Genomic DNA, 25,349 nt, shown 5'->3' with positions numbered 1-25,349 from the left:
TCCCATGCTGGCAGGGAAGTCAAGCACGCAGTGGCACCTGGGGTCTACTGTGTGGCAGGCCCCGGGAGTTACGGAGGAAACTGAGGGTTTTCGCCTCGAAGGCGCCCGCGGGCGATCCTCTGTGCGACACCTGGTCAGGGGGAACCAAGGTCCTCGAAGGGGGCTGAGGACGCCGGAACAATTCGGGGGGGCACATCTGTCAAGCAAGACCTGCGGGCGAAGATCAGTACTCCCTCCCCGAAAGCAGACCAGCCTCAGAAAGGGCGGACCCGCCGCGGCCCTCGCCCGACCCCCGAGAGCGAATGCAGCCCAGCGACGCGCCCGCTCCTCACGTGTCCCCATCGGCCCCCAAGCCGTCTCACGTTCGACTTCCGCCTGACCCTTCCGACTTCCGGTAAAGAGTCCCCCCCCCTCCCCGGCCCCCCCCCCCCGCTCTGTTTCGCATCTCCGCACCCTCCAGGCCGCGTCGCCCCGTGCGCGTCCGCGAGCCCTGCTCCCATGCGCCCGTCGATCGCCGCCGTTCAGCGGCCTGCGGCAGGCCCGGAGCCGCGCCGCTTGTCGGGCTGGGCCGCGCGGCGCTCGCTCCCGCGGACGGCGCGGCGCGGCGGGCGGGGCGGCGCGGCCGCGTATCCCTCCGCCGGCCCTCCCCCGCGCGGCCCCGGCGCCCCTCCCCGCGGGCCGCGCTCGCCGCCCTGCGCTTCAGACTGTTTTGGTAGCAACGGCAACGGCGCGTCCCGGCCCGACTCCCGGCGGCTGTACGGTGTCTGTGGGCCTCCCCGCCCCTTCGTCGTCGTCTTGCTGCCCCTGGCTCCCGCGACCGCGCCAGCCCGCGCCTGCCCGCTCAGCGTCCGCGCGTCCCCGCTGCGCTCCGGCGTCTCCTCTGCGCGCCCGGTTCCCGGCTGTCCCCGCCCGGCGTGCGAGCCGGTGTATGGGCCGCTCACCATGTCGCTGAAGCCGCAGCCGCAGCCGCCCGCGCCCGCCAGTGGCCGCAAGCCCGGCGGCGGCCTGCTCTCGTCGCCCGGCGCCGCGCCGGCCTCGGCCGCGTCGTCCTCGTCTTCCACGGTGCCGGCCCCGACCGCGCCGGTGGCGTCTTCCCCGGCGTCCGCGGGCGGCGGGCGCCCCGGCCTGGGCAGGTGGGTGTCGGCTCCCCAGCCCCCTCCGCGCCTGTCGGCCCGATCCCGCGCCGCTCGTCCCCTCCCCCGCCTCGCCCCGTGACCGGCCGGCGACGCGGTGGGCTAGGGGCCCGCGGAGGGGCGGGAGGCGCAGGCGATTCTTCGGGCTTCTCAGGCCGTGTCCAGCCTCCCGCACCATCGCGTCCCCTCCCCCCAGACGGCCAAGATGGACGGCCGAGGCGGCCCCCTGCCCCTGGTGTGTGTGAGAGGGGCGATTGGTATCCCCGTCCCACCCCCTTACTGAGTCCCCCTACCCGTGGTGGAAGGGCGACCAGGCCAGGGTGCAGGTCGCAGGGGGACCCTCTCCTGAAATGATCCTCTTTGCCGGGTGGGGGAGTCGGGAGGGAGGAGGAGACGTTGAGGCCCAGCCACCCCAGGTAGGGTCAGCCGGGTGTCCTGCGTATCCCCCACCCGTCAGACCCTGGCAAAGGTGGGCGACCGAGGCCAGGTGGGTGGCCAGCGGCCTTTCGCACCCATCCCCCTTTAGATCTGGGCCGGCGGGGTTCCCGCAGCGGGTTGTCCTCCCCCATCTGGGGAAGGGGTGGGAGTGCCCGCCTCCCTCCAGGCCGGCCTCCCTCCTTCCCCGCAAGGTCCCCTGCGCGCGGGTGGTGGCCGATCCGCATTGCTGTTCCGAGTCCTCCAAGCAGAAGGCGCCTTTGAATAGAGGTGGGCGAAGGCCGGACTCGGGAGGTGGGTTGGCGGCAGGCATCGGACACGCAGCGCATTTTCCCCTCCCAACCCTGTCCCAGTTCCTGAAATTTTCAGGGGTGAGGAACCGCAGCAGAGGAGTTGGTACGGGTCCCGATGGCAACCACGCGGGTGTTGGCTTGCTCTTTCGCGCCCCCCCCCCTCCCCTGGGCCCGATTTTGTTGATAGGAGCTGGAGGCCGGGTGCTGTCCTGTGTGACTGGGCTTGACTCTGGAGGGTGTGTGCGCGCGAGCGTAGGGAGGGGTGGGGGTGCTTGTCAGTTCGTATTTCACGAACTAAGAAAATGCTTAGTGTTAAAACGGTGAGGCGAATGCCAATAGACTCCATTCCATTGTGGCCGGTGTCCTTAACTTAGGAAGCGCCGCCAGAGCTTACCAAGGGCATGCAAGTCCATTTCCCCTGTGCCCCGAGTCCATCCGTGTTACAGGCACTGCTGTGCCTCCCTCTGGCCTAGGCCTGGTGGCAGGCCCTTGAGCAGGCTCCTCCTTAAATAGACATCCAGGACTTAGGAGGTGGGCAAGGGGATTTTTCACGGACTGAGTTTTCTTTTTAGCTGCATTTTCCAGCCGTCCTTTTCCAGAGAGTGTTCCTCTACAGCAGAAGTTAACCAGTGGGATGAATCAGAGCAGGCTTTTAAGGAATTCTGCTGGGAACAGTCTGTTTTTTACTTTATTTTTCTCACACTCCCAATTTTCCTAGCATGAGGCATTTCAAATCTTCTTAGCCCACCTCGTTCAAATTAAACTATTATTTATTTACCCAGCTCCTTGAAGTTAGGGTTCGGTAGCTGGAGTCTTTTTGTTCTTGACTTTTAGTGAAAGACGAAAAATCTTTAAATTTAAATTTAACGATGCAACCTGTTTTTCTTTTCCATGTTTTCTCTTTAGTTATCAGAAAATTACAGATGTATTTAACTTGTTCAAGTACAAATTAAAACCAAAGCTTCTAAGGTGCAGGCTTGAAGAGTAGATTGTAGGTGAGATGACTCGACAGGGAGGTGAGCGTCCCAGGTGAGCTGGTTATGAGCACCACCAGTCTTTTTCTGCTCTTGAGGCTCCGAAAAGTTAAAGGCATTTAGAGTCTTCCTTGATTTAAGTTCTTGAAGCATATATTTTAGCACTTAATCTTTTTGGCAATTTTTCATCCAATACCAGTCTCAGAATGTGCAATTTTGTTTTGTACAGAGCCTTGGTTAATATAACACTTGTAGAATTGCTTCCAATCTTATTCTCCTATGGGTTCGTTATAAATTCATTGTAACTTACAGAATTTTGCTTGGTTTGTGTGTGTCATTTAAAATAAGACTGGCAGCATGTTTGAGGAAAGGAGACGCCAGGCTTGTCAACTTGGATTCCCACTGCCTGTCACCATAGCAGGAAGCAACTGACTGCTGCAAGTTGTCCTCTGACCTCCACACACCTGCCAGGGCCATGTTCTCCCTCCCCCACATTAAATAAACTTAAAAAAAAAAAAAAAAAAAAGAAAAAAGAAGAAGAAACAGTGGCTTTGAAGTCACGTTTGAAACGTTTGAAATAGCAAAATGTTCTTCCCAGTCTAGAAGATCACTGCTCCTTAAGCACTGTGTTATTCCTGGACCCCTCCCTGGAACTCTTACCCAGGAACTTGCTTTTGCTAGACAATTACTTTGTTACTCAGATGCCTGGATCTGACTTTTGTCTGAACAAATTTTGTAACTTTGAGAACAATTTTGTTTCCTGTCAACGCTTAGGGGCTGCTGCCTACAAAAAGAATTGTATGATCACTTTGTTAAACTCTCACCACAGCTGCACCTGAACCTACTTCTTACTCTGGACTTTGACCTCTTTGTTGGGAGGTTGTGCTTATGTGTGATCTGCCGTGTTCCGCCTTAACCTGGTGATTTTTTGTTCTTTTTTTTTTTTAAACAGTGACTTAACCTATTAAGCTAAGTCTGTACCAAACTTGGGATTTCGGTCTTCATATTTTTGTTCTTGTAGAGGTAGTACAGTGAACTCTTTCATACTAGGAACTTTTTGCTTCATCTTAATTTTTCCCTAGAGAAAGTGCTAGAGGAGTGGTTGCACCAGGTCAAGGACTCTAAAGTTTGTGGCTCTCATAAGCTGTGCCATGTTATTTCTCAGAAGACTCAATAGGTTCTGGAGCTAAGGAGGCAGCTCTTCAGGGCACGGTTTCTGTGTGGTAGATGTTGTTGGACAATGTTAGCATTCAACGCCAGGGTCACTCACAGGCAGGCGCCATCATGTGTGCGTTTCTAGTCATTTCTAGTTTTTAAAGATTTATTTTTATTTTCTATGTATGAGTGTTTTGCCTGCTTGTATGTTAGGCACACTGCATGCGAGTCTGGTGTCCACGGAGACCAGAGGAGGGCTCTGTATTCCCTGGAACTGAAGCGTCAGACAGCTGTGAGCCACCATGTGGTTCTGGAATTCCAGGGCCCCCCGCAGGAGCAGCTAGTGCTCTTAACCCCTGAGCCATTGATCCTATTCCTCTTGTTTTTATTTTTATTTTTGGAGTTTACGGTTTTGTGTGCATGTTCAGAAGTGCCCCATTTGCTTGCTTGTTGCCCATAGAGACCAGAAGAGGGCTCTGGATCCCCTGGAATGGAGTTAGGGATAGTTGTGAGACACCATGTAGGGGCTAGGATCCTCTGCAAGAGTAACAAATGCCAGGCATGGTGCCCCATGTCCCAGCACTAGTAGGCGGGGCAAGTGCATCTTTTGGGTTTGAGGCCAGCCTGGTCTGTATAGGGAGTAGGCTTACAAGACAACAGGTGCTTTTACCGCTTCAGCCCTTATATTTGAGTTTTCACTGAGACTGTGTGTGAGCATGTTTTAGAGCCTGTAGTGTAGTGTACACTACCCATGCAGACCCATGATATCTGAGCTGTTCTAAAACTTTTAAAAAATTGTTAATCTTTTAACTTCTGTTATTGTTAGTTTATGATCACTTTTGAAAAAAATTAGCCTGCTATGGTGGGGCACACTGGTAGGATTTGCTGAAGAAGATGGTGACAGGAAGATCACAAGTTGCAGGCCACCCTGAGCTGCACGTTTACTGTGTGGTGGTGGTGTACGTCTTTAATTCTAGCCCTGGGGAGGCAGAGACAGGCGGGTCTATGTGTATGAGTATTTTACTATTTGTTTACAAGTGCCTATGGGAGGCCAGAAGGGGACTTCAGATGGCCTGCAGCTGTAGCTCTCTGTGCTTGTGAGGCGCCATGTGGATGCTGGGAACTGAACACAGGTCCTCTGCAAGAGCAGCCAGTGCTCTTAACTGCTGAGCCACCTGTCTACAACCCTACCTTTTTATTTTTTTTTTTTTTTTTGAGACAGGGTTTCTCTGTATAGCCTTGGCCATCCTGGACTCACATTGTAGACCAGGCTGGCCTTGAACTCACAGTGATCCGCCTGCCTCTGCCTCCCGAGTGCTGGGATTAAAGGCGTGCGCCACCACGCCCGGCTTCAACCCTACCTTTTTATTTTTTGAAATCAGGTCTTTTTCTTTCTTTCTTTTTTCTTCTTTTTTTTTTTTTTTCCCCCTTTCCCGAGACAGGCTTTCTCTGTGTAGCCTTGGCTGTCCTGGACTCCCTTTGTAGACCAGGCTGGCCTCAAACTCACAGTGATCTGCCTGCCTCTGCCTCCGGTGTGCTGGGACCAAAGACGTGCACCACCACACCCTGTTCAGGTCCCCCTCCCTCCCCCTGCCCCCCCAGACAGGGTTTCTAAACTGTGTAGCCCTGGCTGGCCTTGAATTCCCAGAGATCCACCTGCCTCTGCCTTTGGGATTAAAGGCACATGTCATCACCCCTGGCTAGGTCAGGTCTTTTGTATCCCAGGCTGACCTTGAAAATGGGAATGACCTTGAACTTGGGGTCCTCCTGTCTTCCCCCTTCCAAGTGTTGAGATTGTAGTTGTGCACCCAGTTTATGCAGTGCTGGGGATGGTAATTCAGGGCTTATCTGCATGGGAGGCACACAAGGTACCACTGTAACTACATTCTCAGCTCCTATTTAGTGACTGTACTGGGTCAGCCTGGGTTAATTAATTCTCTCATCCCTTCCTTCCTTTCCATTTTGTTGAGTTTAGTGCTGGCTGGAGCAGCATCTACTTTGCATACCAGGTTATCCTAGATTTTGTTGTTGTTGTTGTTTTAAAGATTATTTATTTTATGTATGACTATTCTATTTACATGAACATCTACATGCTAGAAAAGGGCATTAGATCACATTACAGATAGTTGTGAGCCGGGAACTGAACTCGGGACCTCTGGAAGAGCAGACAGTGCTCTTAACTGCTGAGCCATTTCTCCAGCCCTTGTTTTTGTTTTGTAATGAGACAAAGTCTCACTGTGCAGCTTGGTTTAAAGGCATGTGCCATGCCTGGCTTAATGGTTTAGACATCTTTTGTTTTGTTTTGTTTTTTTTGAGACAGGATTTCTCTGTGTAGCCTTGACTATCCTCTACTCTCTTTATAGACCAGGCTGGCCTCCCAAGTGCTGGGATTAAAGGCGTGTGCCACCACTGCCTGGCTAGACATATTTATTTACTTATTTATTATGTATACAGTGCTCTGCCTGCATGTACACCTTGCCAGAAGAGGGTACCAGATTTCATTATAGATGGCTGTGAACCACCATGTGGTTGCTGGGAATTGAATTCATAACCTTTGGAAGAGCAGACAATGCTCTTAAGCCTCTGAGCCATCTCTCCAGCCCTTAATTTAGTTTTTTTGGTTGGTTGGTTTTTCAAGACATGGTTTCTCTGTGTAGCCTTGGCTGTCCGGTACTCTGTAGACCAGGCTGGCCTGGAACTCACAGAGATCTGCCTGTCTCTGCTTCCTCTGCCCAGCTGCGGTAAGCACTCTTAATCAAGGAGTCAACTCTCAACCTGACACTTGTTTTGTTGTATTCTTTTCAGACAGATTCTTTTATTATGCAGTTCTGGCAGTCCTGGAACTCACTATATAGTCCACACTGGTCTCTTAACTCTCAGAGGTCTGCCTGCATCTGCCTCCTGAGTTCTGGGATTAAAGGTGTGCACTATCTATCACACCTGGTTTAGTTTTGGATGGATTTGTTTGTTCAGGACAGACAAGGGTACATAGAGAACCTGTGTCTCGAAAGAAAGAGTTGATTTTGTGTGTGTGTGTGTGTGTGTGTGTGTGTGTGTGTGTGTGTGTGTGAGAGAGAGAGAGAGAGAGAGAGAGAGGGACAGGGACAGACAGACAGACAGACAACTGGGAGGAGATGACTCTCTTTTCGCCCTGTGGGCCAGGGAAATGAAAGTCAGGTTGCCTGCCAGACCTAGGGGCAGGTGCCTTTACTCATTAAGCAAGTCATCTTTCCAGGCCTCTCACTTTTTAAGAACCTTTCTCTGATTTTTCAGCTTTGTGCTTTTTCTTAAGGCATTGCATTTTACAAATTGTTCATCGTGCTTCCATTTAAATCTCAGAGACATCTCCATAAGTTCATATCCCCTAAAGTGCCTAAAACACTGCAGAGCACAAATTGTTGAGCATCTGTAAGGCAGCGCTAAATTCCTGGGGTGTGCTCATGATTAAAACAAAGGTGATTGCTCTGCTGGAACTCAGATTCCTCTTTCCAGCCTTGAAGCTAGCTAGCTCCCTGTGTGACCCAGATGGTCCTGTGTGAGCCCTGGCCTGCTGGGATTGCAGGTGTGCACCACCACAGCTAGCTTGCCTTGACTGAGAGGGAGGCAGGCATCTTTAAACAGCACATCTGTGGACAGCATCAGACAGGACTGGGATTAGAGGAAGCAGATTAAGGGCATTCAAAGTTTGAGGAAGGGGATGGCTGTAAATTAAGTGGATTAGAGGAGCCTCCTTGAAGAGGTAACAGTGGAGGGATCAGGTCCTTGAGCCATTCATCTTGAAGTTAGTTACAGTTCATGAAGTTAAGACTGGCTTATTATGTCATCTTCTGAAGGGGTATTGAGAGCCATTTGACTATGCCAATCTGAAGTTAGCAGAAAAATTAGTTGATATTTAGATCATTAGAGGTAAACTACTAAAGTCTGCTAATAGAGAAGAAAGATGTTTTCGCTGTTCTCTTGGACTTATATATGTCACCTGATTTGTTTTGTCCAAATATGTGGAGATTGCTTATCTGTGTTTGAAAGGAAAAACAACACTGGAGCTACTCGACCCTTGCATGCTAACATTTGCCAGAGGAGGCATTTGTGGGATCAGGAGTTCTTGTTTTGTCTAAATGTGAACTTGTGTTTTTTGTTTCTTTAACTGCACAGTTGCAATTTTACAACATCCTGATTAATAGCCACATGATGCAGACTAAAAGAACTATCTCATTTTTGTTGTTGTTGTTCTAAATAGCTTCAGCCATGTTGGAACTTCTACTACAGCAATGGGTGTGCGCTCGCGCTCTCGCTAGTGAGCGCGCTCTCTCTCTCTCCCTCCCCCCCCCCTCGACTTTTCCTTGAATTGTATGTTCTATTTTGGCTAGGTAGAAATTGCTTTTAGTATTATATAGTGCTGAGCGGGTACAAGTCTATTTTTACAGTTATTTGAAGTGATGGTGACAGCTTCAGTGGAGATGTAAATGGAATTTATCAGCAGGCTAACCTGATGCTGGAGGTTTTGAATTGGAAATGCATGGGGGAGGGATGTAGCTCAGTGGTAGAGGTTTGTCTAGTATTCAAGAGGCCCTAGATTGAATCCCAGGTTCCGTTAAGAAAGAAAAACAACATTGATTTGAAGTTGCCTTGAAAAAAATTAAAAATACATGGATGAGTGAGTTTGAGGACAGCCTGGTGTACATAGTGAATTCCAAGCCAGCTAGGGCTGCGTAGCTAGACCCTGTTTCAGAAAGGGGGGGCAGGGTGACTGAGTGAATAATGATAAGAGCAGTGCTTGGGGGTGTTGGGATGTGTGTGGGGTCACTGTAAATGGTGCTGTTGCCTGTTGGGTGTACCACGGAGCTTTAAGTATAGTGCTACTCACCTGTCAATGCTTCCTTAGTTGGCGGACACAAAGTATGCTTCTCAGGAAACTGCCTCTCGATGGGCGGTTAAGTCTAGAACTTAAAGACACTTTTGAATACATACCTTAAAACTAGTACCACGTATGAGAGAAAATGTGATTTATTTATTTAGGGACAAGACCTTGCTTTTTCTAGGCTTGCCTTGAATCTGGGCTTCTCTTGTCTCAGCTCTCAACTGCTGGGAAGTGTGGTCTATAATTAGGGATATATATAGGGTGTAGTCTGTGGTAGAGACAAGTGCTGTCCTGGGTGCAGAGCAAATGTGTGTGTGAGATTAGTAAGCTGAGGTGTAGGCAGTCCCTTAGTTATAGATGGGCTTGTTTGTTATTGTCTTTTAATTTGACATTTTAGGTTACTCACAGGAAAGTGAAATACTGCCAGGCATGTTGGTACATGCTTTTAATTCTAGCACATGGGGCTGGAGAGATGGCTGAGAAGTTAATAGCACTGGTTACTCTTCCAAAGGTCTTGATTTCAATCCCCAGAAACAGCCAGGCATGGTGGTGCACACCTTTAATCTCAGCACTTGGGAGGCAGATGGATTGTTGTGAGTTTGAGGCCAGCCTGGTGTACAAAGCAGATCTAGGACAGCCAAGACTACACAGAGAGACCCTGTCTTGAAAAAACAAAACAAAAACAACAACAATTTCCAGAAACAACGTGGTGGCTCATAACTATAATGAGATCTGATGCCCTTTTCTGGCATACAGGCATACGTATAGAGCACACATATACATACATTAAATAAATAAGTTATAAAAAAAGTTCTAGCACATGACAGACAGGCAAGAAGATCTAGTTCGAGGCTACTCTGAGTTCTAGGCCAGCCAAATCTACATGATGAGAATCTCAATAAATAAAATCTCACTGGGAAGCCGGGCGTGGTGGCGCACACCTTTAATCCCAGCATTTGGGAAGCAGAGGCAGGCAGATCCTGTGAGTTCAAGGCCAGCCTGGTCTACAAATCGAGTCCAGGGCAGCCAAGGTTAACACAGAGAGATCCTGTCTTGAAAAACTAAAACAAACAAACAAAACACCCCAAAAACTCATTGGATAGCAAAAAGCCTCAGATAATGAAAGGATCTTTATTTTATTTTTTAAGATAAACACTATTACAGGTTTGTATATAATACAAACAGAAAGATGGTACATAGATTTTTTTTCTTTTTTCTTTTTCTTTCTTTCTTTCTTTTTTTTTTTTTTGAGACAGGGTTTCTCTGTGTAGCCTTGGCTGTCCTGGACTTGCTTTGTAGACTAGGCTGGCCTCCAACTCACAGCGATCCACCTGCCTCTGCCTCCTAAGTGCTGGCATTAAAGAAGTGTGCCACCACTGCCCAGCTTTTTTTTTCTTTTCTTATCAGGGTTTTTCTTGTAGTCCTAGCTGTCCTCGAGTTTACAGAGATCCCTCTGCGTCCGAGTGCTGGGTTTAAAGGCATGTGCCACCACACCCAGCTAGATTGTGTGTGTGTGTGTGTGTGTGTGTGTGTGTGTGTGTGTGTGTGTGTGTGTGTTTTGAGACAGAGTTTCTGTGTGGGGCCTTGGGTGTCCTGGTCTTGAACTCACAGATATCTGCCTGCCTTTGTCTCCCAGAGTGCTGGGATTACACGCATGCATCACTGGACTCACTGGATCTCCCTCCCTGCCAAGATGAGGGTTTCTCTGTGCAGTCCTGGCTGTCTTGGAACTCAGAGGTCTGCCTGCTTCTGCCTCCCACCTGGCAAGATTTTTATTTTGTTTTTTGTTTGGTTCTTCAAGACAGGGTTTCTCTGTGTAGCCTTGGCTGTCCTAGACTCCCTTTGTAGACCAGGCTGGCCTCAATGTCACAGAGATCTGCCTGCCTCTGTCTTCCTGAGTGTTGGAATTAAAGGTTTGTGCCACTGTGCCCAGCAAGATTTTTATTTTTTACTTAAAAATATTGTTAAATTTATGTCATTTGGCCGGGCGTGGTGGCGCACGCCTTTAATCCCAGCACTCGGGAGGCAGAGGCAGGTAGATCGCTGTGAGTTCGAGGCCAGCCTGGTCTACAAAGTGTGTCCAGGATGGCCAAGGCTACACAGAGAAACCCTGTCTCGAAAAACCAAAAAAAAAAAAAAAAAAAAAAAATTTATGTCATTTACCTTCATATATATTTGTGTGCCATGTATATGCCTCCTTTGGGAGGTTAAAAGAGGGGCATTGCGTTGCTCTGAGAGTAATTTCAGTCACCATGTGGATGCTGGGAACTGAACCCTGGATCCTCTGAGTCATCTCTCCAGCCTCTTGTTTTTATATTTTAGTTAATGTGATACCTGTGTGTCTGTAGGAGAAATGTGCATGTGAGTTTTCCAGGCTCCCAGAAGATGGTATCAGATCCCTTGGAGCTGAAGTCAACAGGCTGAGTTGATCAACACGGGTGCTGGGAACTAACTTACTGCAGGGCAGTAGGCACTTTTAACTGCTGAGCCTCTCCTCCAGCCTCATAGATCAAGTGTTGAGTTCAGTAGGTTGTATCTTAAAAAAAAAAAAAAAAAAGATTTAAGATTTATTTATTTATTATGTATACAGTGCTCTGTCTGCATGCATACCTTTAGGCCAGAAGAAGCCATCAGATCATGTTATAGATGGTTGTGAGTGGCCATGTGGTTGCTAGGAATTGAACTCAGGATCTCTGGAAGAAATGACAGTGCCCTTAACCTCTGAGCCATCTCTCCAGCCCCCAGTAGTTTGTATCTTTTAAAGAGTGTTTTGTTTTGTTTTTTTCTTGAGTTGTTTGAATTTTAGAGTATGCCCAGCACTGTGGTGCATACACCTATAATCCCAGCACTCAGGAGCCAAGGCAGACAGCCTAGGACAGCAGGACTACATAGAGAAACCCTGTCTCTAAAAACCCAAAACTAACCAAATAAAAACAGAAAAGAATTTTAGTGTATGATAGAAGATGGAAAAAAAATCTTACAGAATAGAAAAAAACCTTTCAGCTTTGAGAGATGAGGTGACTTGCTGAAAGCAGCGTTGCTGATTTTATTATATGCCTCCCACCCCTGCCCCAGTAAATGCAGGCATAAACAAGATGGTGGCTGCACATGCAACTCATCAGTGCAGGGTTTACCTAGCTTGTGTTAGGTTCTGGGTTAGATCCCCACCTGGTACCACAGGAAGTACATAAAAACAGCATGTTGTGTGTTTTACAGAATACAGTTGTAGACAATCTTTGCCCTTCAGGAGTTCTTTGAGTTTGGCTCACTTAAATAAGTCTTGTTTTCTTAATTGTTTTTAATTTATGTAATTCTGCATAAGCATAATGTGAAATCTACTTAAAAATTTTTTTAAAGGCAGTTTCATATAAACTTGGTATGTAGCCAAGGAAAGGTTTTTGTTTCAGTGCTGGACATTGAACCCAAGGCCTTGTATGCACAAGCATTGCACTCCCTAGGTTCCTGGATAGTTTAATGAAAAAAACTTACTTATGCTTCTAAGTTGCCAGTGAATCAAAAGCAGAACTTTCAAAGGCAAATTAACTGGCAACAATGAGATAGAATAGTGTGATGCGGTCCTGAGAGACTGGAGGGTTATAGCCAGTCATGAGACTTCAAAAAACATAGCCGGCTGGGTGTTTTGACTGAGTTGATGACCCTGGGCCTTAGGCCCCAGAGGCATTACTGCCTTATAGCACAGTGTAGTTGATTCGTGTGCTCACTGTGGGGACTCAGAAGGTTAAATTATTTTTAATGTCTTTCAAAGAAGTATTTTTCAAACTGCAGGTCATGACTGGTTAGATTATGAAATCACTTTAGTTAAAGTGTACTGGCTGATGGGTGCTGGTGGTGTAGTATTCCTCACTATGCAGCTCTGGTTGGGCTGCAATTCGCTCTGTAGACCAGGCTGGCCTGAGACAGATCTGCCTGCCCCTGCCTCCCTGGTGCATGAGTTAAAGGTGTACATCACCATGTCTGGCCCTGCATTGTTCTTTGTAACCCACTGAGTCCAGCTAGTTCTCTCTGTTGAAATGTGAATTGACACTGGCTTGTCCTTGTTTAGGTCTTGTGCAAGAGATTGTAGCTGCAGTGATCTCACGAGTGCAGCGAGCATATTGTGTTCAGAAAACAGCATTTCATAACACTCCTTCCTATCCCCTGGTTCTTAATTTTTTTTCTGCTCTTTATCTCATGATGTTGCTTGAAGCCTGGGGCCAAGTGTTTATAAGTGCCCTATTTAGGGCCAGGCACTTAACACTTAGTCTCTGCATTTTGCCTAGTTATGAATCTGTGTTAACTTTTGGCCACTGCAGATAGAAACTTCTGTCAAAGTTGAGAGCAGCCCTAATCTGTAGGTATAAGCTGCAGTATTTAGAAGGCACTTGGACTGGGTGTCATTTAGCAGAGCAGCACAGTTAGACTCCTCTGTAAGGTTATGCCCTCCTGAGCCAGTGGCTCTGCTCAGAGTTATATTATCTCAGTGGTTGCAGGAGTTGAAGCTGGAGACTTGGTTCACCTCTTTAGCTCAGTTAAGCTGCCCGAGGGCTGCAGTTTTGTTGTTTGATTGTATCTCTTGGCCCAAAGAAGGTGATTGGCTGTTTTAAGTGAGGGCTCAGCTTCTGTGTTTAATAAGCACAAATAGGGCTGGGGTGGAGTGCAGGTCCTGCCTCCATCCTTGGCACCACACACACAAAACTGAGGCCTAAATTCTCTTTACCTTCCAATCTTGTCAGCTACCTTTCCTGAAGCTGGAAGATGCTGGTGGGTTTTAGCACTCAGTTCTATTTGCACGTGAAGAGACTAAGGCCGTTGATGTCTTTCAAGTCTCACCTTTGGCTGCATAGAGGGTATTAGAATGACCCCCCCCCCCCAAAAAAAAAAAAAAAAAAAAAAAAGAATTAAGCCCAGGACCTCACATGCTAAGCCTGTGCTCTGACAATTGAGCTACACCTGGGCTCCATCTTGTCCAGGCACTTTTTGTCCCACACACTCCAGAGCCTTGTGATCATTATCTTTTCACGCTGTAGAGAGACTGTCAGTGATTCTCATTCTTGTCTTTTTCAAATCCAGACCATTCTCTCTGGTAGTCAAGTCCTTCTGTAGAGCACACAGTATTTATTCAGTATGAGATGAAGTCTGTTGATCTTGTCATCTGTCCTTTTTTTTTTTTTCTTTTTTCTTCTTCTTTCTTTTTTTTCTTCTTCTTCTTCTTGAAACAGGGTTTCTCTGTGTAGCCTTGGCTGTCCTGGTCTTACTTTGTAGATCAGGCTGGCCTCGAACTCACAGAGATCTGAATGTCTCTCTGCCTCCCAGAGTGCTGGGATTACAGGTGTGCACTACCACACCCTGCTGTAGGCTTCCATTTTTATGGGGAGTTCTGAAATAGGAGCAAAGTTAACAACTGCAAAGTAGGTGGGTCTTGCCGCCAGCCACCAACAGACAGGTAGCTCTTTGTTGCTGCTAATGGTCAAATTCAGTCACCCATCACTGTCATTTTAAAAATGTTTATGTGCTCGACTCAGCTTATTTTTAATGTTGTCATATCCAAGTACATCAGTAGTACATTACTGACAGAATTATAGAAGAAAGCAGTTCGTGTTGCAAATGGCAGATTTTAAAAAAATAAGATTTTTTTCCTCCCCTTTGAGACAGGTTTATGAATTCCTGACTGCCTTGAAACCTGGTATGTAGACCAGGCTGACCTCAAATTCACAGAGACCCTTAAATTTCTACCTCCCAAGTGTAAAATGATTTTTATGTGTGTATGTGTGTGTTTGGAGCCCAGAAGAGGGTGTTAGATCCCTGGCAGTTATGAGCCACCTGATAGGGGTGCTGGGAATTGAACCCAGGTTCTTTGCAAGAGCAGCTAGTGCCAAGAGTCACATTTAGTGACCAATGAAATCGTTGATGGTGAAAGGGAAAAACTTGGAAAAGTTGGTCAGATTTTTTTTTTTTAAAGGCAGGTGTCTTAATTGTGGTTGGCTTCAAACTTCTGGTAGTTATCCTGTCTCACTCTCCCAAATGTTGGGATTACAGGTGTGGAACCACCATGCAGGTTCAGTCCCCCCCTCAACCACCCCCCCCCACCCCCGACAGTGTTTCTCTGTGTAGCCTTGGTTGTCCTGGACTCCCTTTGTAGACCAGGTTGGCCTCGAACTCACAGGGATCCACCTGCCTCTGCCTCCCAAGTGCTGGGATTAAAGGCATGCACCACTACCACCCAGCTCATGTCCAGTTTTTAACTAATACATGCCCTGCCTGCAGTACTACAGACGGAAACCAGTACCAGTATGTGCTCTACCATGGAGCTATGCCAGCCTCTACCTCGCAGTGCTAGTTTAAAGAGAAGATTTAATGTAGCTAAAATGTAACTACCTCCAGCCCAGTGCTTGAGTTTCCTAGTTCTGATTCTTCTGTCAGCCCCTTGATTTAGCAATCAGTAGGTGTGCAGTGGTATTCCAAGGTATTTCTCTGGGGGGGTCTAGAGATAGCTCAGTGGTTAAGAGGGAGTATTGGTTTCTCTTCCAAAGGACCTGTGTTGGAGAGACAGAGGCGGGGAGAGGGAGGAGAGGGAGATTGTGTGTGTGTCTGTGTGTACTGGTTTCTCCTCCAGAGGACCTGGATTTAATCCTCAGGACCCACATGGTGCCTGACAACTGTCTGTAATTCCAGTTCCAGAGGATCCAGTGCCCTCCTCTGGCTTGTATGGGTACCACACGCATGTTTTGCACATACTTGTATGAAGTAAAACACCCATACACATAAAATACAAATTAAATAAAACCTTTTTTAAAAATGCACTTCCTTAATGCCCAGTACTAGTGAGCATCTTTGTGCATATTTATAAGCCTTTCTTGTATCATCTCCGGTTGGGATCAGCTTGCATGGTCTTCTAGATATAGACTAGGGACACAAATGGCCCTATAAAACCTGTGTGTTTTGTAGCTGGTTCGTGATTGACTATGGGAGTGGTTTCACAGTGGGAATAATGTGTTAAAGCCCCCTTTCTGCAGAAATTCCTGTTTGCCAGGCTTGAGGGCATCGTAGTGGACAGGTGAGATGAGGTCTTTCTCCTGAGCTCCCACCCTAGTGCAAACAGCTGAAAGTAGTTCTAAATGTCCACTTACCTATGGGTACTGAGGCAGTTGGAGAGCTAGTGTGTTGTCTTACAGAGCTTCTTAATGCTTAGGCTCCGGAGTGGGGTCCTACCAGAAACCTCTAAAAGGGGGCCAGCAAGTTGGCTCTGGCCCAAGTTTGGTGATCTGAGTTGAATCTCTAGTCCACGTGGTGGTAGAGATTGAACCATTCCTCCAAGTTGCCTTCTGACCTTTATACACATGTAGTGACATGTACACGTTCCTCCAATAAATAAATGTAATAAAATATATTTCGGGGGGCTGGAGAGGTGGCTCAGCAGTTAACAACATTGTCTACTCTTCCAGAAGACCCAGGTCCAGTTCTCAGCACCCACACAGTGATTTACAACTGCCTCTATCTCCTGTGCCAGGGGATCTGATACCTTCTTCTGGCCTCTGGGCAATATATACAGTGTACAGACATACATGCAGACGAAACACATGTACACATAAATGTAATTAAGAAAAAATTTTGAAAAGTTCCTTTTAAATGTTAAAAATATTGAAAGGAAGAAGTCAAAATACCCTCATTTACAGATAAGAGTCTATATGTAAAAGATATTAAGGACTCTATCCAAAAGCTCTTTGGCATTAATGAATATTTTCAGCAAAGTGGCAGGATATAAATTTAACATAAAAATCTGTAGCTTTTCCTGAATACCAGTGACAAACATGAAGTCAGAGAAACAATCCCATTTACAGTAACCTCAAGGGATCTGGTCAGGGGCTGAGTGGTTGTGGCGCATGCCTTTAGTCCCAGCACCAAGGAGGCAGAGGCAGGTGGGTCTCTGTGAGTTTGAGACCACCCTGGTCTATAAAGCCAGTCCAGGACAGCCAGGGCCACACAGAGAAACCCTGTCTCCATACCCTCTTTCCCCCCCCCCCCAAAAAAAACCAGCCTGGCCAGAATAAATCCTCTAACTCTGTCAAGACTGCAGCACTGACCCTTGGGCCTGTTTTCTTTTGTGAAGGACCAACCACTAACTAATGCTTGTACTCCTCTTCAAATGATATTAATTGCTTCATGTAGTAAGTGTTCACATAATTTTTTGCTGGCCACATTTTTCAGGCTGGCCTTGAATTCACAATTTAGTTCACCGCCTCCTAGATTACAGTTGTGAGTCACCATCAAGCATATGTTCAATTTGTACCTTTGTATCTGTTAGACAAGGATTTATTTGTTTGTTTACTTATTTTGTATACAGTATTGTACCTGTGTGTACACCTGCAGGCCAGAAGAGGGCATCAGATAACATTATAGATGGTTGTGAGCAACCATGTGATTTCTGGGAATTGAACTCAGGACCTTTGGAAGAACAGTCACCTCTGAGCCATCTCTCCAGCCCTAGACCAGGACTCTTAAGATAATGAGGGGCTGAAGAGATGGCTCAGAGGTTAAGCACACCAACTGCTCTTCCAGAGGTCCTGAGTTCAATTCCCAGCAACCACATGGTGGCTCACAGCCATCTACAATGAGATCTGGTGTCCTCTTCTGGCCTGCAGAGACACATGCAGGCAGAATACTGTATACATAACAAATAAATCTTATTTTAAAAAAAAAGATGAGGAGGGAGGAGTGGGAGGATACAAGGGAGTGGATAACCATTGAGATGTAATATGAAAAATTAATAAAATAAAAAGATGAATGAAACGTCAACTCTTTTGAGGTTTCTCAGTGGGAGAAGAGAACAGACTGCAAGTTGTCCTCTGACCTTCATGAGCACCCCATACACATGTACACAACTACATGACTTTTTCAGACGGGTTCTCTATGTAGCCCTGGCTGTCTTGGTGCTCTCTATAGACCAGGCTGGCCTCGAATTCAAAAAACCCGCCTTCCTCTGCCTTCTGAGTGCTGGGATTGAAGGTACACACCACCACCACCCCATGTAATTTTTAAGAATCATAAAATGAGGGCATGGGGAAATGGCTTAGTAGTTGAGCCAGTTCTGGGTTGGCCAGGGTGGGTCCATAGAGACCCCCCCCCCCCCCCCCGACACAAAGTCTTATTCTATAGCTCAAGCAGGTCTTGCTTGAACTATGGTAATGAGCTGCCATATTTGATATTACATGAGGTTTTACACAGCTGCATGTAAGTTAGTAGAAGAACACATGTTCTGTCTGAGACAGGGTTTCTCTGTAGCTTTGGCTGTCCTGGCCTTGCTTTGTGCGGGAGTAAATTCACCACCACACCTGACCAGAAGACCAGATTTTTTGGTGTTTAAACTAGCTTTTATTGTGTAGTTACCTTTACTCTGACATTCTATGGGCTTTTTTGTGTTTGTGTATGTTGTTGGGCAGGTTAGGTATTTTGTAAGCCAAAAAGCCACATCCTCACAGCACTGTGAGACACTGGGAGACGACTTGCCCTCTTTAGGTCTTCTAATGTGTCTTGTTCCACAGGGTTATTAATTATCTTATCTTGCTGCAGGTGTTGTTGTTGAGCCCCTTCAAGTAAATTTGAGTTATACTTGTTCTCATGAAATTTTCTTTTTCCTTCTTTTTAAAATATTATATATGCCTCCTCCCACCCCACTGTTTGTGTCAGAAGAGGGTGTTGGGACTGGAGTTACAGATGGTTGTGAGCTGCCAAGCGGGTGGTGGGAATTGAACCCAGGTCCTGTGGAAGGACAGCTAGTGTTCTTAACTGCTAAGCCATCTCTTCAGCCCACTCACTAAATCAACTAATTTTTTATTTTAATGGCAGGGCTCTCATTATGGGGCCCTGGTTGGCCTTAACTCCTTCTGTAGGCTACACTGGCCTGAAACACACAGAGATCCTCTAGCCCATTCTTCCCAATCACAGATTAAAGGCATGGATACCTGTTTCCCTTGCTATTTTATTGTTTTTGTATGGGTGAGGGCAGGCATGTGCCCAGGAATGTGGATCGGTCAGAGGGCAGGTGGGAATAAGTTCCTGCCTCCTGTCAGTACTAGCTTCAGGCTCAGGTCATCAGGTTGCAGGACAGTTGATTTTACCCACTGAGCCATCTCCCTGCTGGGGGATTCATTTCTTTTCTTTGCCCAACGATGTCCATTCTCCAGGTGAGCACTGTAACCCTGAGTTAAACCCTGCTGTCTCCAGTGATTTCTCCTTATGTAATTTGTCAATGCTGTATAGTAATTAATCACACTGTCTCTGCTGGCTTACTCAGGGTTGAGCTTGTTTTTAGTGACTACCTTTGGTTTTAGAGACAGGGTCTTTCTATTGTATGCGTTTGAGACTGCCTGGTGGCTCTTCCTGCCTCAGCCTCCCAAGGCCAGGCATTATAGCTGAAGTCTGCTGTGCCCTGTTATTTTTAGTTTTATTTTTTAAACTGGACTTGGGGTCACAGAAGCAGTTTCTGTTTTCTGTTTTTCTGCTTTGTTGGTAAGATCATGATTTCCTGGGCTTTGTGGTTTTTGTTTTTGTTTTTAATTGAAAAGTGGATATTTTAGACAACACCTTGTTGCAAGTCTGGGTCTGGAGCTAGAGGAGAGCTGTTACTACCATAGTTGGGCAGGGTTACAGGAAGATAAGGAAGGTGTGCTATTGGGAGTCGTGTAGAATAACATACAGTGTAATTGCATAACCCACGGTGTCCCTGTAGTTCTTAGGCGGCATAATCTTGTGGAAGCACTGTACATGGTCTGTGTGTGATGCGTCAGTGTATAGCGGACGGCTGAATGACTTCAGTGAAGTCAGACCCACTTCACCTGGCTGGCTAGCCCTCAGGTCCTCAGTCACTCTGGACCACAGTGGGTTTTGCAGGAAATCACATTAATTGTTGATTGGATGATACTATTTTGTATTATTTTGGTGTGCATGTGTAGATTTATGTGTGCATATAAATGTGTAGAGGACAGAGATCTGTCTTGGATGCCACCCACTGCCACTCTGTTTGAGCTGTCAATAAACTTGGATCCTGCTGAGAGCTGGGTCGCACAGCAGGTGTGGTTGTGCACACCTTTAATCTCTGCACTTGGGAGGCAGAAGCAGGTGGATCTCTGAAGTTTGAGGCCAGCATGGTCTACAAAGTGAGTCCAGGAGAGCCAGGGCTCTGGAGAAAGAGCCTGCCTTAACAACAAATAAAATGGGTACATTGTTGCAAGCCATTCTAGTTCAGCCAGCAGGATTCGGGTTCATTGAAAGTTACATGTGCGTCTGTGTGTGTGTGTATGGCATACATGCACGTGAGTTTAGGTGCCCACGGAGACCAGAAGAGGGCATTGTGCCCCCTAGAGCTGGAGTTAGAGGCAGCTGTGAGCCGGGAGCTGAACTGAGGATCTTGTGCAGGAGCAATGAGTTCTTACTCATTGAGGAGCCGTCTCTTCCCTCAGGAGAAAGAGCCTTATGTATTTACGATTACCATAGCATTCCACTGTGGGCTACATTCCATCGCCCTGTTCGCTCACCCAGCAGTGTGCCTTGAATGGTCTGCTGTGGGGAGTGACTCTGCTGTGAACAAACATGGGTATGCAATTGTCTTTTGACTCACTGCTTCAGTCAGTTTTTTTGATATATGCCCAGAAATTGAACTACTGTGCCTTCTGGTCATTTTATTTTATTTAACCCCCTTCCAATGACAACTTTTGAAATATTTTTTTGATGTACATAATGTTCTTTAGTAATTTCATTGAAGTACATGATGAACTTTGTTTGTTCCTTACTCCCATAATTCTCTTACCTGCTTAAAACCCTTTCCCCAGCGAACGCCCCTCCTGTTTGGTTATTTTGGTGACCACTGCTTTTGATTAGAGGGTTGGGAGTTACTTACTGTAGCAAGAGCATTACACCACTGAAGAAACCAGCCCTTCCTCCAGCAGTTCCCAGGGAAGAGTGGGGCTGGAGGATCCCATGTCCCGTCTACGCTGGGCTGTGGCTGGCCCAGTCCTCTACAGGTAACGTCAATTGCTGTAAGTCCTCGAGTGCAACTGCCACATCATGTCCATACTCTGGCTTTTAACCTCGTAGTGCCTTCCCCTTGTTTAATACTCTGAATGTTGGAGGGGTGGTGCACACAGATGCCTCACTTCAGGCCTAGCACTCAACAGTCATCATCATCTGCATTTTGACTAGTTATTAGTGCCTGATCAAGGCTGAGAGCAGCTCTAATCTATAGGGATTGGCAAAAATATTTACAAAGTCATTTGATACCATGTCAACTTAGAAAAACAATAGTAGATTGTCCTATATAGCCTATAACTTTCCTAGCCAAGGGTATTTGAGCAGCTTTATGGTTTCAGATAGGCATGAACTTTCTCCTATGCAGGAGAAAATTGGAGGAAATTGATCCAATTAGAATGTGGTTAGTTGCCCCCTCCCACCAAATAATCAATGTCATTATTGTACCAATGGGCACACCTTGAGTGGAAGGTTGATGTAGCTCATAGGGTTTACACTTCAGGGTTAAGACTTTGATCAGGTTGATTATTTTGTTAAGGACAGCTTGTGAGCACCTTCAGGTGCTGTGAAAGCTAGCCAGCAGGGAAGCTCCTGGCTCTGTTACAGTGATTTCCTTGTCCTGTATCCAGTGTGTGTGCTGTCTTCATTAGGAAGAGTTTTACTATCTAGTTCTGATAGCAACAGAACAGTGGCAAGAACCTGACCTAACAGCTCTGTGTGTGTGTGTGTGCGCGCGCGTGTGCATGCTTCAGAGGGTTTGTGCAGCCAGTTCTCTCTCCTTCCACTTTACGGATCCCAGGGATGCCTTTACTCTATGAGGTGTCTCAACAACCTCTGTGTTTGTGTTTAATGATTTTTTTATTTCTTATTTTTTGAGACAGGGTTTCTCTGTGTAGCCCTGGCTTGTCCTGAACTCACTCTGTAGACCAGGCTGGCCTCGAACTCAGAGATCCACCTGCCTCTGCCTCCCAAGTGCTGGTATTAAAAGGCATGCACCACCATGCCCAGCTGTGTTTAATGATTTAAGGAGTCCCCATGTTGAGTGTGGCACACCACCTTCCCTTCCCACCAGTGGTACACAGGGCTTCTGATTTCCTCACTGTTTTTGTCTACTTGCTAATTTCTGATATTTGTTGGAGAGATTGCTGGAAATAAAGTTCATGGCCTCATGTATGGCTAAATACTTTATTTCTGAGCTACTATAAGCTGCCATAATGAATGTGAAGTGTAATTTCCTAAAAACTAGTGGAACTGAGAATATTTTATTTTTTAAATCTTTTTAATTTTTATTTTTTTTATAATTTATTTACTTTTTTATTTTATGTGTATTAGTGTGAAAGTATCAGGTCCTTTGGAACTAGAGTTACGGATAGGTGTGAACTGCCATGTGGGTGCTGGGAATTGACCTGGGTCTTTTAGAAGAGCAGACAGTGCACTTAATCAGTGAGCTGTCTCTGCAGCCCCTGAGAATATTTTATTTGTATTTGTTTGAGACAGGGTCTCACGCAGTGCAGGCTGTCCTTAGGCTCACTATGTAGCCAGGATGCCCCCAGTCTCTGACTCTTACCTCCAGCTCCTGGTTGCTGAGGTTTCAGATGTATGCCACATGTGCAGCCTGAACATCTTTGTATTTTTAGATTAATTTCATTATTTATTTATGTGTATGTGTATTGGTGTCTGCAGAGGCCAGAAGACAACTGGAGCTGGAGTTGTGTGCCATCTGATATGGGAACCGGGGTCTGAACTTGGCTCTTTGGAAGAATGTCAAGTGTTCTCAATCAACCCTTGAACATCTTTTTGCTGACTATTGATTTGGGAGGGGGGCTGTATTTGAGCTAGGTTATTGGTTATATATTTGTTAGTGAATTACAGAGTTCATCTACAGCTCCCCCTCGAAATTGAATGTTGGCTTACAGAGACATATTGCCATGTTGGTGAAGCTGTTGCTGAATTCCTGAGCTTAAGAGCTCCTCCTCAGCCTCCAAAGCAGCTGAAACTATATCATATATCACTGCTCCAAAGCTAACTCTACAGTTGTGGTGTTTTTAATGTCATATTTAAGAATTTAAGTTCATAGCTGGGTGTGGTGGCACACGCCTTTAATCCCAGCACTTGAGAGGCAGAGACAGGCAGATCTACAGGAGTTTGAGGCCAGCCTGCTCTACAGAGCAAGTTCCAGGACAGCTAGATCTGCACAGAAAAATCCCTGCCTTGAAAAACAAACCAACCTACCAAACAAAAAAATTTAATGGGGCTGGAGAGATGGCTCAGAGGTTAAGAGCACTGACTGCTCTTCTAAGAAGTCCTGAGTTCAATTCCTAGCAACCACATGGTGGCTCACAACCATCTATAATGAGTCCTGGTGTACACATAGGCAGAACACTGTATATATAATAATAAATCTTAAAAAAAAAAAAAAAAAGAATTCAATGTCATGGTGCTGATTTTCATATTTTTTCCCTTTCTTTCTTTCTTTCTTTCTTTTCTTTTTTTTTTAAACAGGTCTCAATATGTAGCTTTGACTGGCCCAACACTCACCATCTAAAGCCAGGCTGTCCTTAAACTCAAAGATCCACCTGCCTCTACTTCCTAAGTGCAGGGATTAAAGGCATGTATTTCTCTCCCTCAGCTCCCTTCCACCACCTCTCCCCAGACAGGGTTTCTCTTGTAGTCCTGGCTGTCCTGGACTCTTTGTAGAACAGGCTGGTATCAAACTCAGAGATCCGTCTGCGTCTGCCTTCTGAGTGCTGGGGATACAGCAGCACCCAGCTTCAGCAGTGATTTATTTTTATTCTTTTGGTTTTTCAAGACAGGGTTTCTCTGTGTAGCCTTGGTTGTCCTGGACTCACTTTTGTAGACCAGGCTGGCCTCGAACTCACAGCGATCCACCTGCTTCTGCCTCCCAACTGCTGAGATTAAAGGCATGCGCCACCACCACCCTGCTCTTCCTTTCATTTATGTGTGTGCTCTATCTGCATGTACACCTGCATGCCAGAAGAGGGCATTAGAGGGTAACAGATGGTTGTGAGCTACCATGTGGTTGTTGGGAATTGAACTTAAGACCTCTGGAAGAGCAGACGGTGCTCATTTTTTTTCTAAAAGATTTATTTATTTATTTCATGTATATGACTGATCTGTTTTCTTGTACACCAGAAGAGGGAATCAGATCCCATTACAGATGATTATGAGCCACCATGTGGTTGCTGGGAATTGAACTTAGGACCTCTGGAAGAGCAGACAGTGCTCTTAACCACTGAGCCATCTCTCCAGCCCCCATTTATGTATTTATTTATTTTGTGTGGGGGGGTTCGAGACAGGGTTTCTCCTGTTTATTTCTTAATGGAATCTTTTTTATGTTGGCTTGATCACATTCTGGATTTAGCTGACAAGTGTAACCTACCAGTGGTAGTTAGGATCTTTTGTGTTTGTGTTTTCCCTGTCCTCATAGATGTGGATGCTCAGTGAACTTCTGTTGTAGCACTTGTTTTTAAGGGATAGTGTAGGAAAGTAGACAGACTGGTATGATGACCCTTGTATACCTGCTACTTTCCTTCAACACTTAGCAAGTCATACTGGTGTTGTTTCACATGCCATCCACTTCCTCCTTCCTGTTACTCACAAGTGGTATGGAAACTGTGCTATTTTCTGTGCAGGTTTCTTTATATTAGTTCAACCAGCATTTTAAATTATTTTTAAGATTGTATTTGTGTGTGTGGCAAGGGTGGCGGGCACATATACTTAAAGAGGTCAGAGGGTGGGTATTTGAGGGAGTCTGTTTTTTCCTTCTGTGATGTGGATTCTGGGGATTGCACTGAGGTTGTCTGCAGGTACTTTTGCCCCTTGAGACATTTTGCTGGTCCTTTTTTACTTAGAGTCAGTATTTGTTTCAAGTTGAGCCTCCCTGGCTGGAAAATGAGAAATTTCACATTTTAAAGTCTGAGTGTGTTTAGTGCCAGTATGATGCTACAGGTGGGAAGTTCTGCATCAGACCAAAAGTGATGTAGTCAGAAGTCTGGCCACTTAAGGCTTTGCATACAGACACCTTCAGCTATGTGCAGAAGATACATATCAAACATTAAACTTGGGTCCCATCTCAAGATACCTACCAAAAAGTCCAAAGAAATTGGAAATCCAAAACCCAAAACCTTTCTACTCTCAAGTACTTCTAACAAAGCATACTTTGTTTTTATTTGTTTGTTTGTTTTTGTTTTTTTTTTTAATTAAATAGACTATTGGGTCTAAAGTACTAGTGAAGAAACTGAGAGTTGGGACTGTAACTCAGTGAGCAGGTGGCTTGTCTAGAATGTCTGGGTCCCCAGCTCTGCATGAACCTGGGCGCGGTGGTGCTCACCTGCAATCCCAGCACTTGGATGGTAGAAGCAGGAGGATCAAGAGTCCAGGCTTGTCCTCTGCTACAGACTGAGTTCAAGGCCAACCTGAGATACCTGAGACTGGTCTCCAGCTGCTCTCCCCAAATAAA

At 46.3% G+C, this 25,349-nt stretch overlaps 1 protein-coding gene across 1 annotated transcript in view; it reads left to right on the top strand.

The window, feature by feature from the left end:
- The first annotated feature begins 498 nt into the window (after positions 1 to 498).
- Positions 499 to 25,349, top strand: part of Atxn2 (ataxin 2) — a 97,682-nt gene continuing 72,831 nt past the window's right edge. The window contains exon 1 of the mRNA XM_051161567.1: positions 499 to 1,133. Coding sequence (XP_051017524.1) covers positions 499 to 1,133 — 635 coding nt within the window. The remainder of the gene's footprint in view (positions 1,134 to 25,349) is intronic.

This window comes from Acomys russatus, chromosome 19 (assembly GCF_903995435.1).
Source record: "Acomys russatus chromosome 19, mAcoRus1.1, whole genome shotgun sequence".
Taxonomy (NCBI): domain Eukaryota; kingdom Metazoa; phylum Chordata; class Mammalia; order Rodentia; family Muridae; genus Acomys; species Acomys russatus.
The sequence above is the reverse complement of the archived record's forward strand: the minus strand, read 5'-3'. Positions and strand labels throughout refer to the sequence as shown.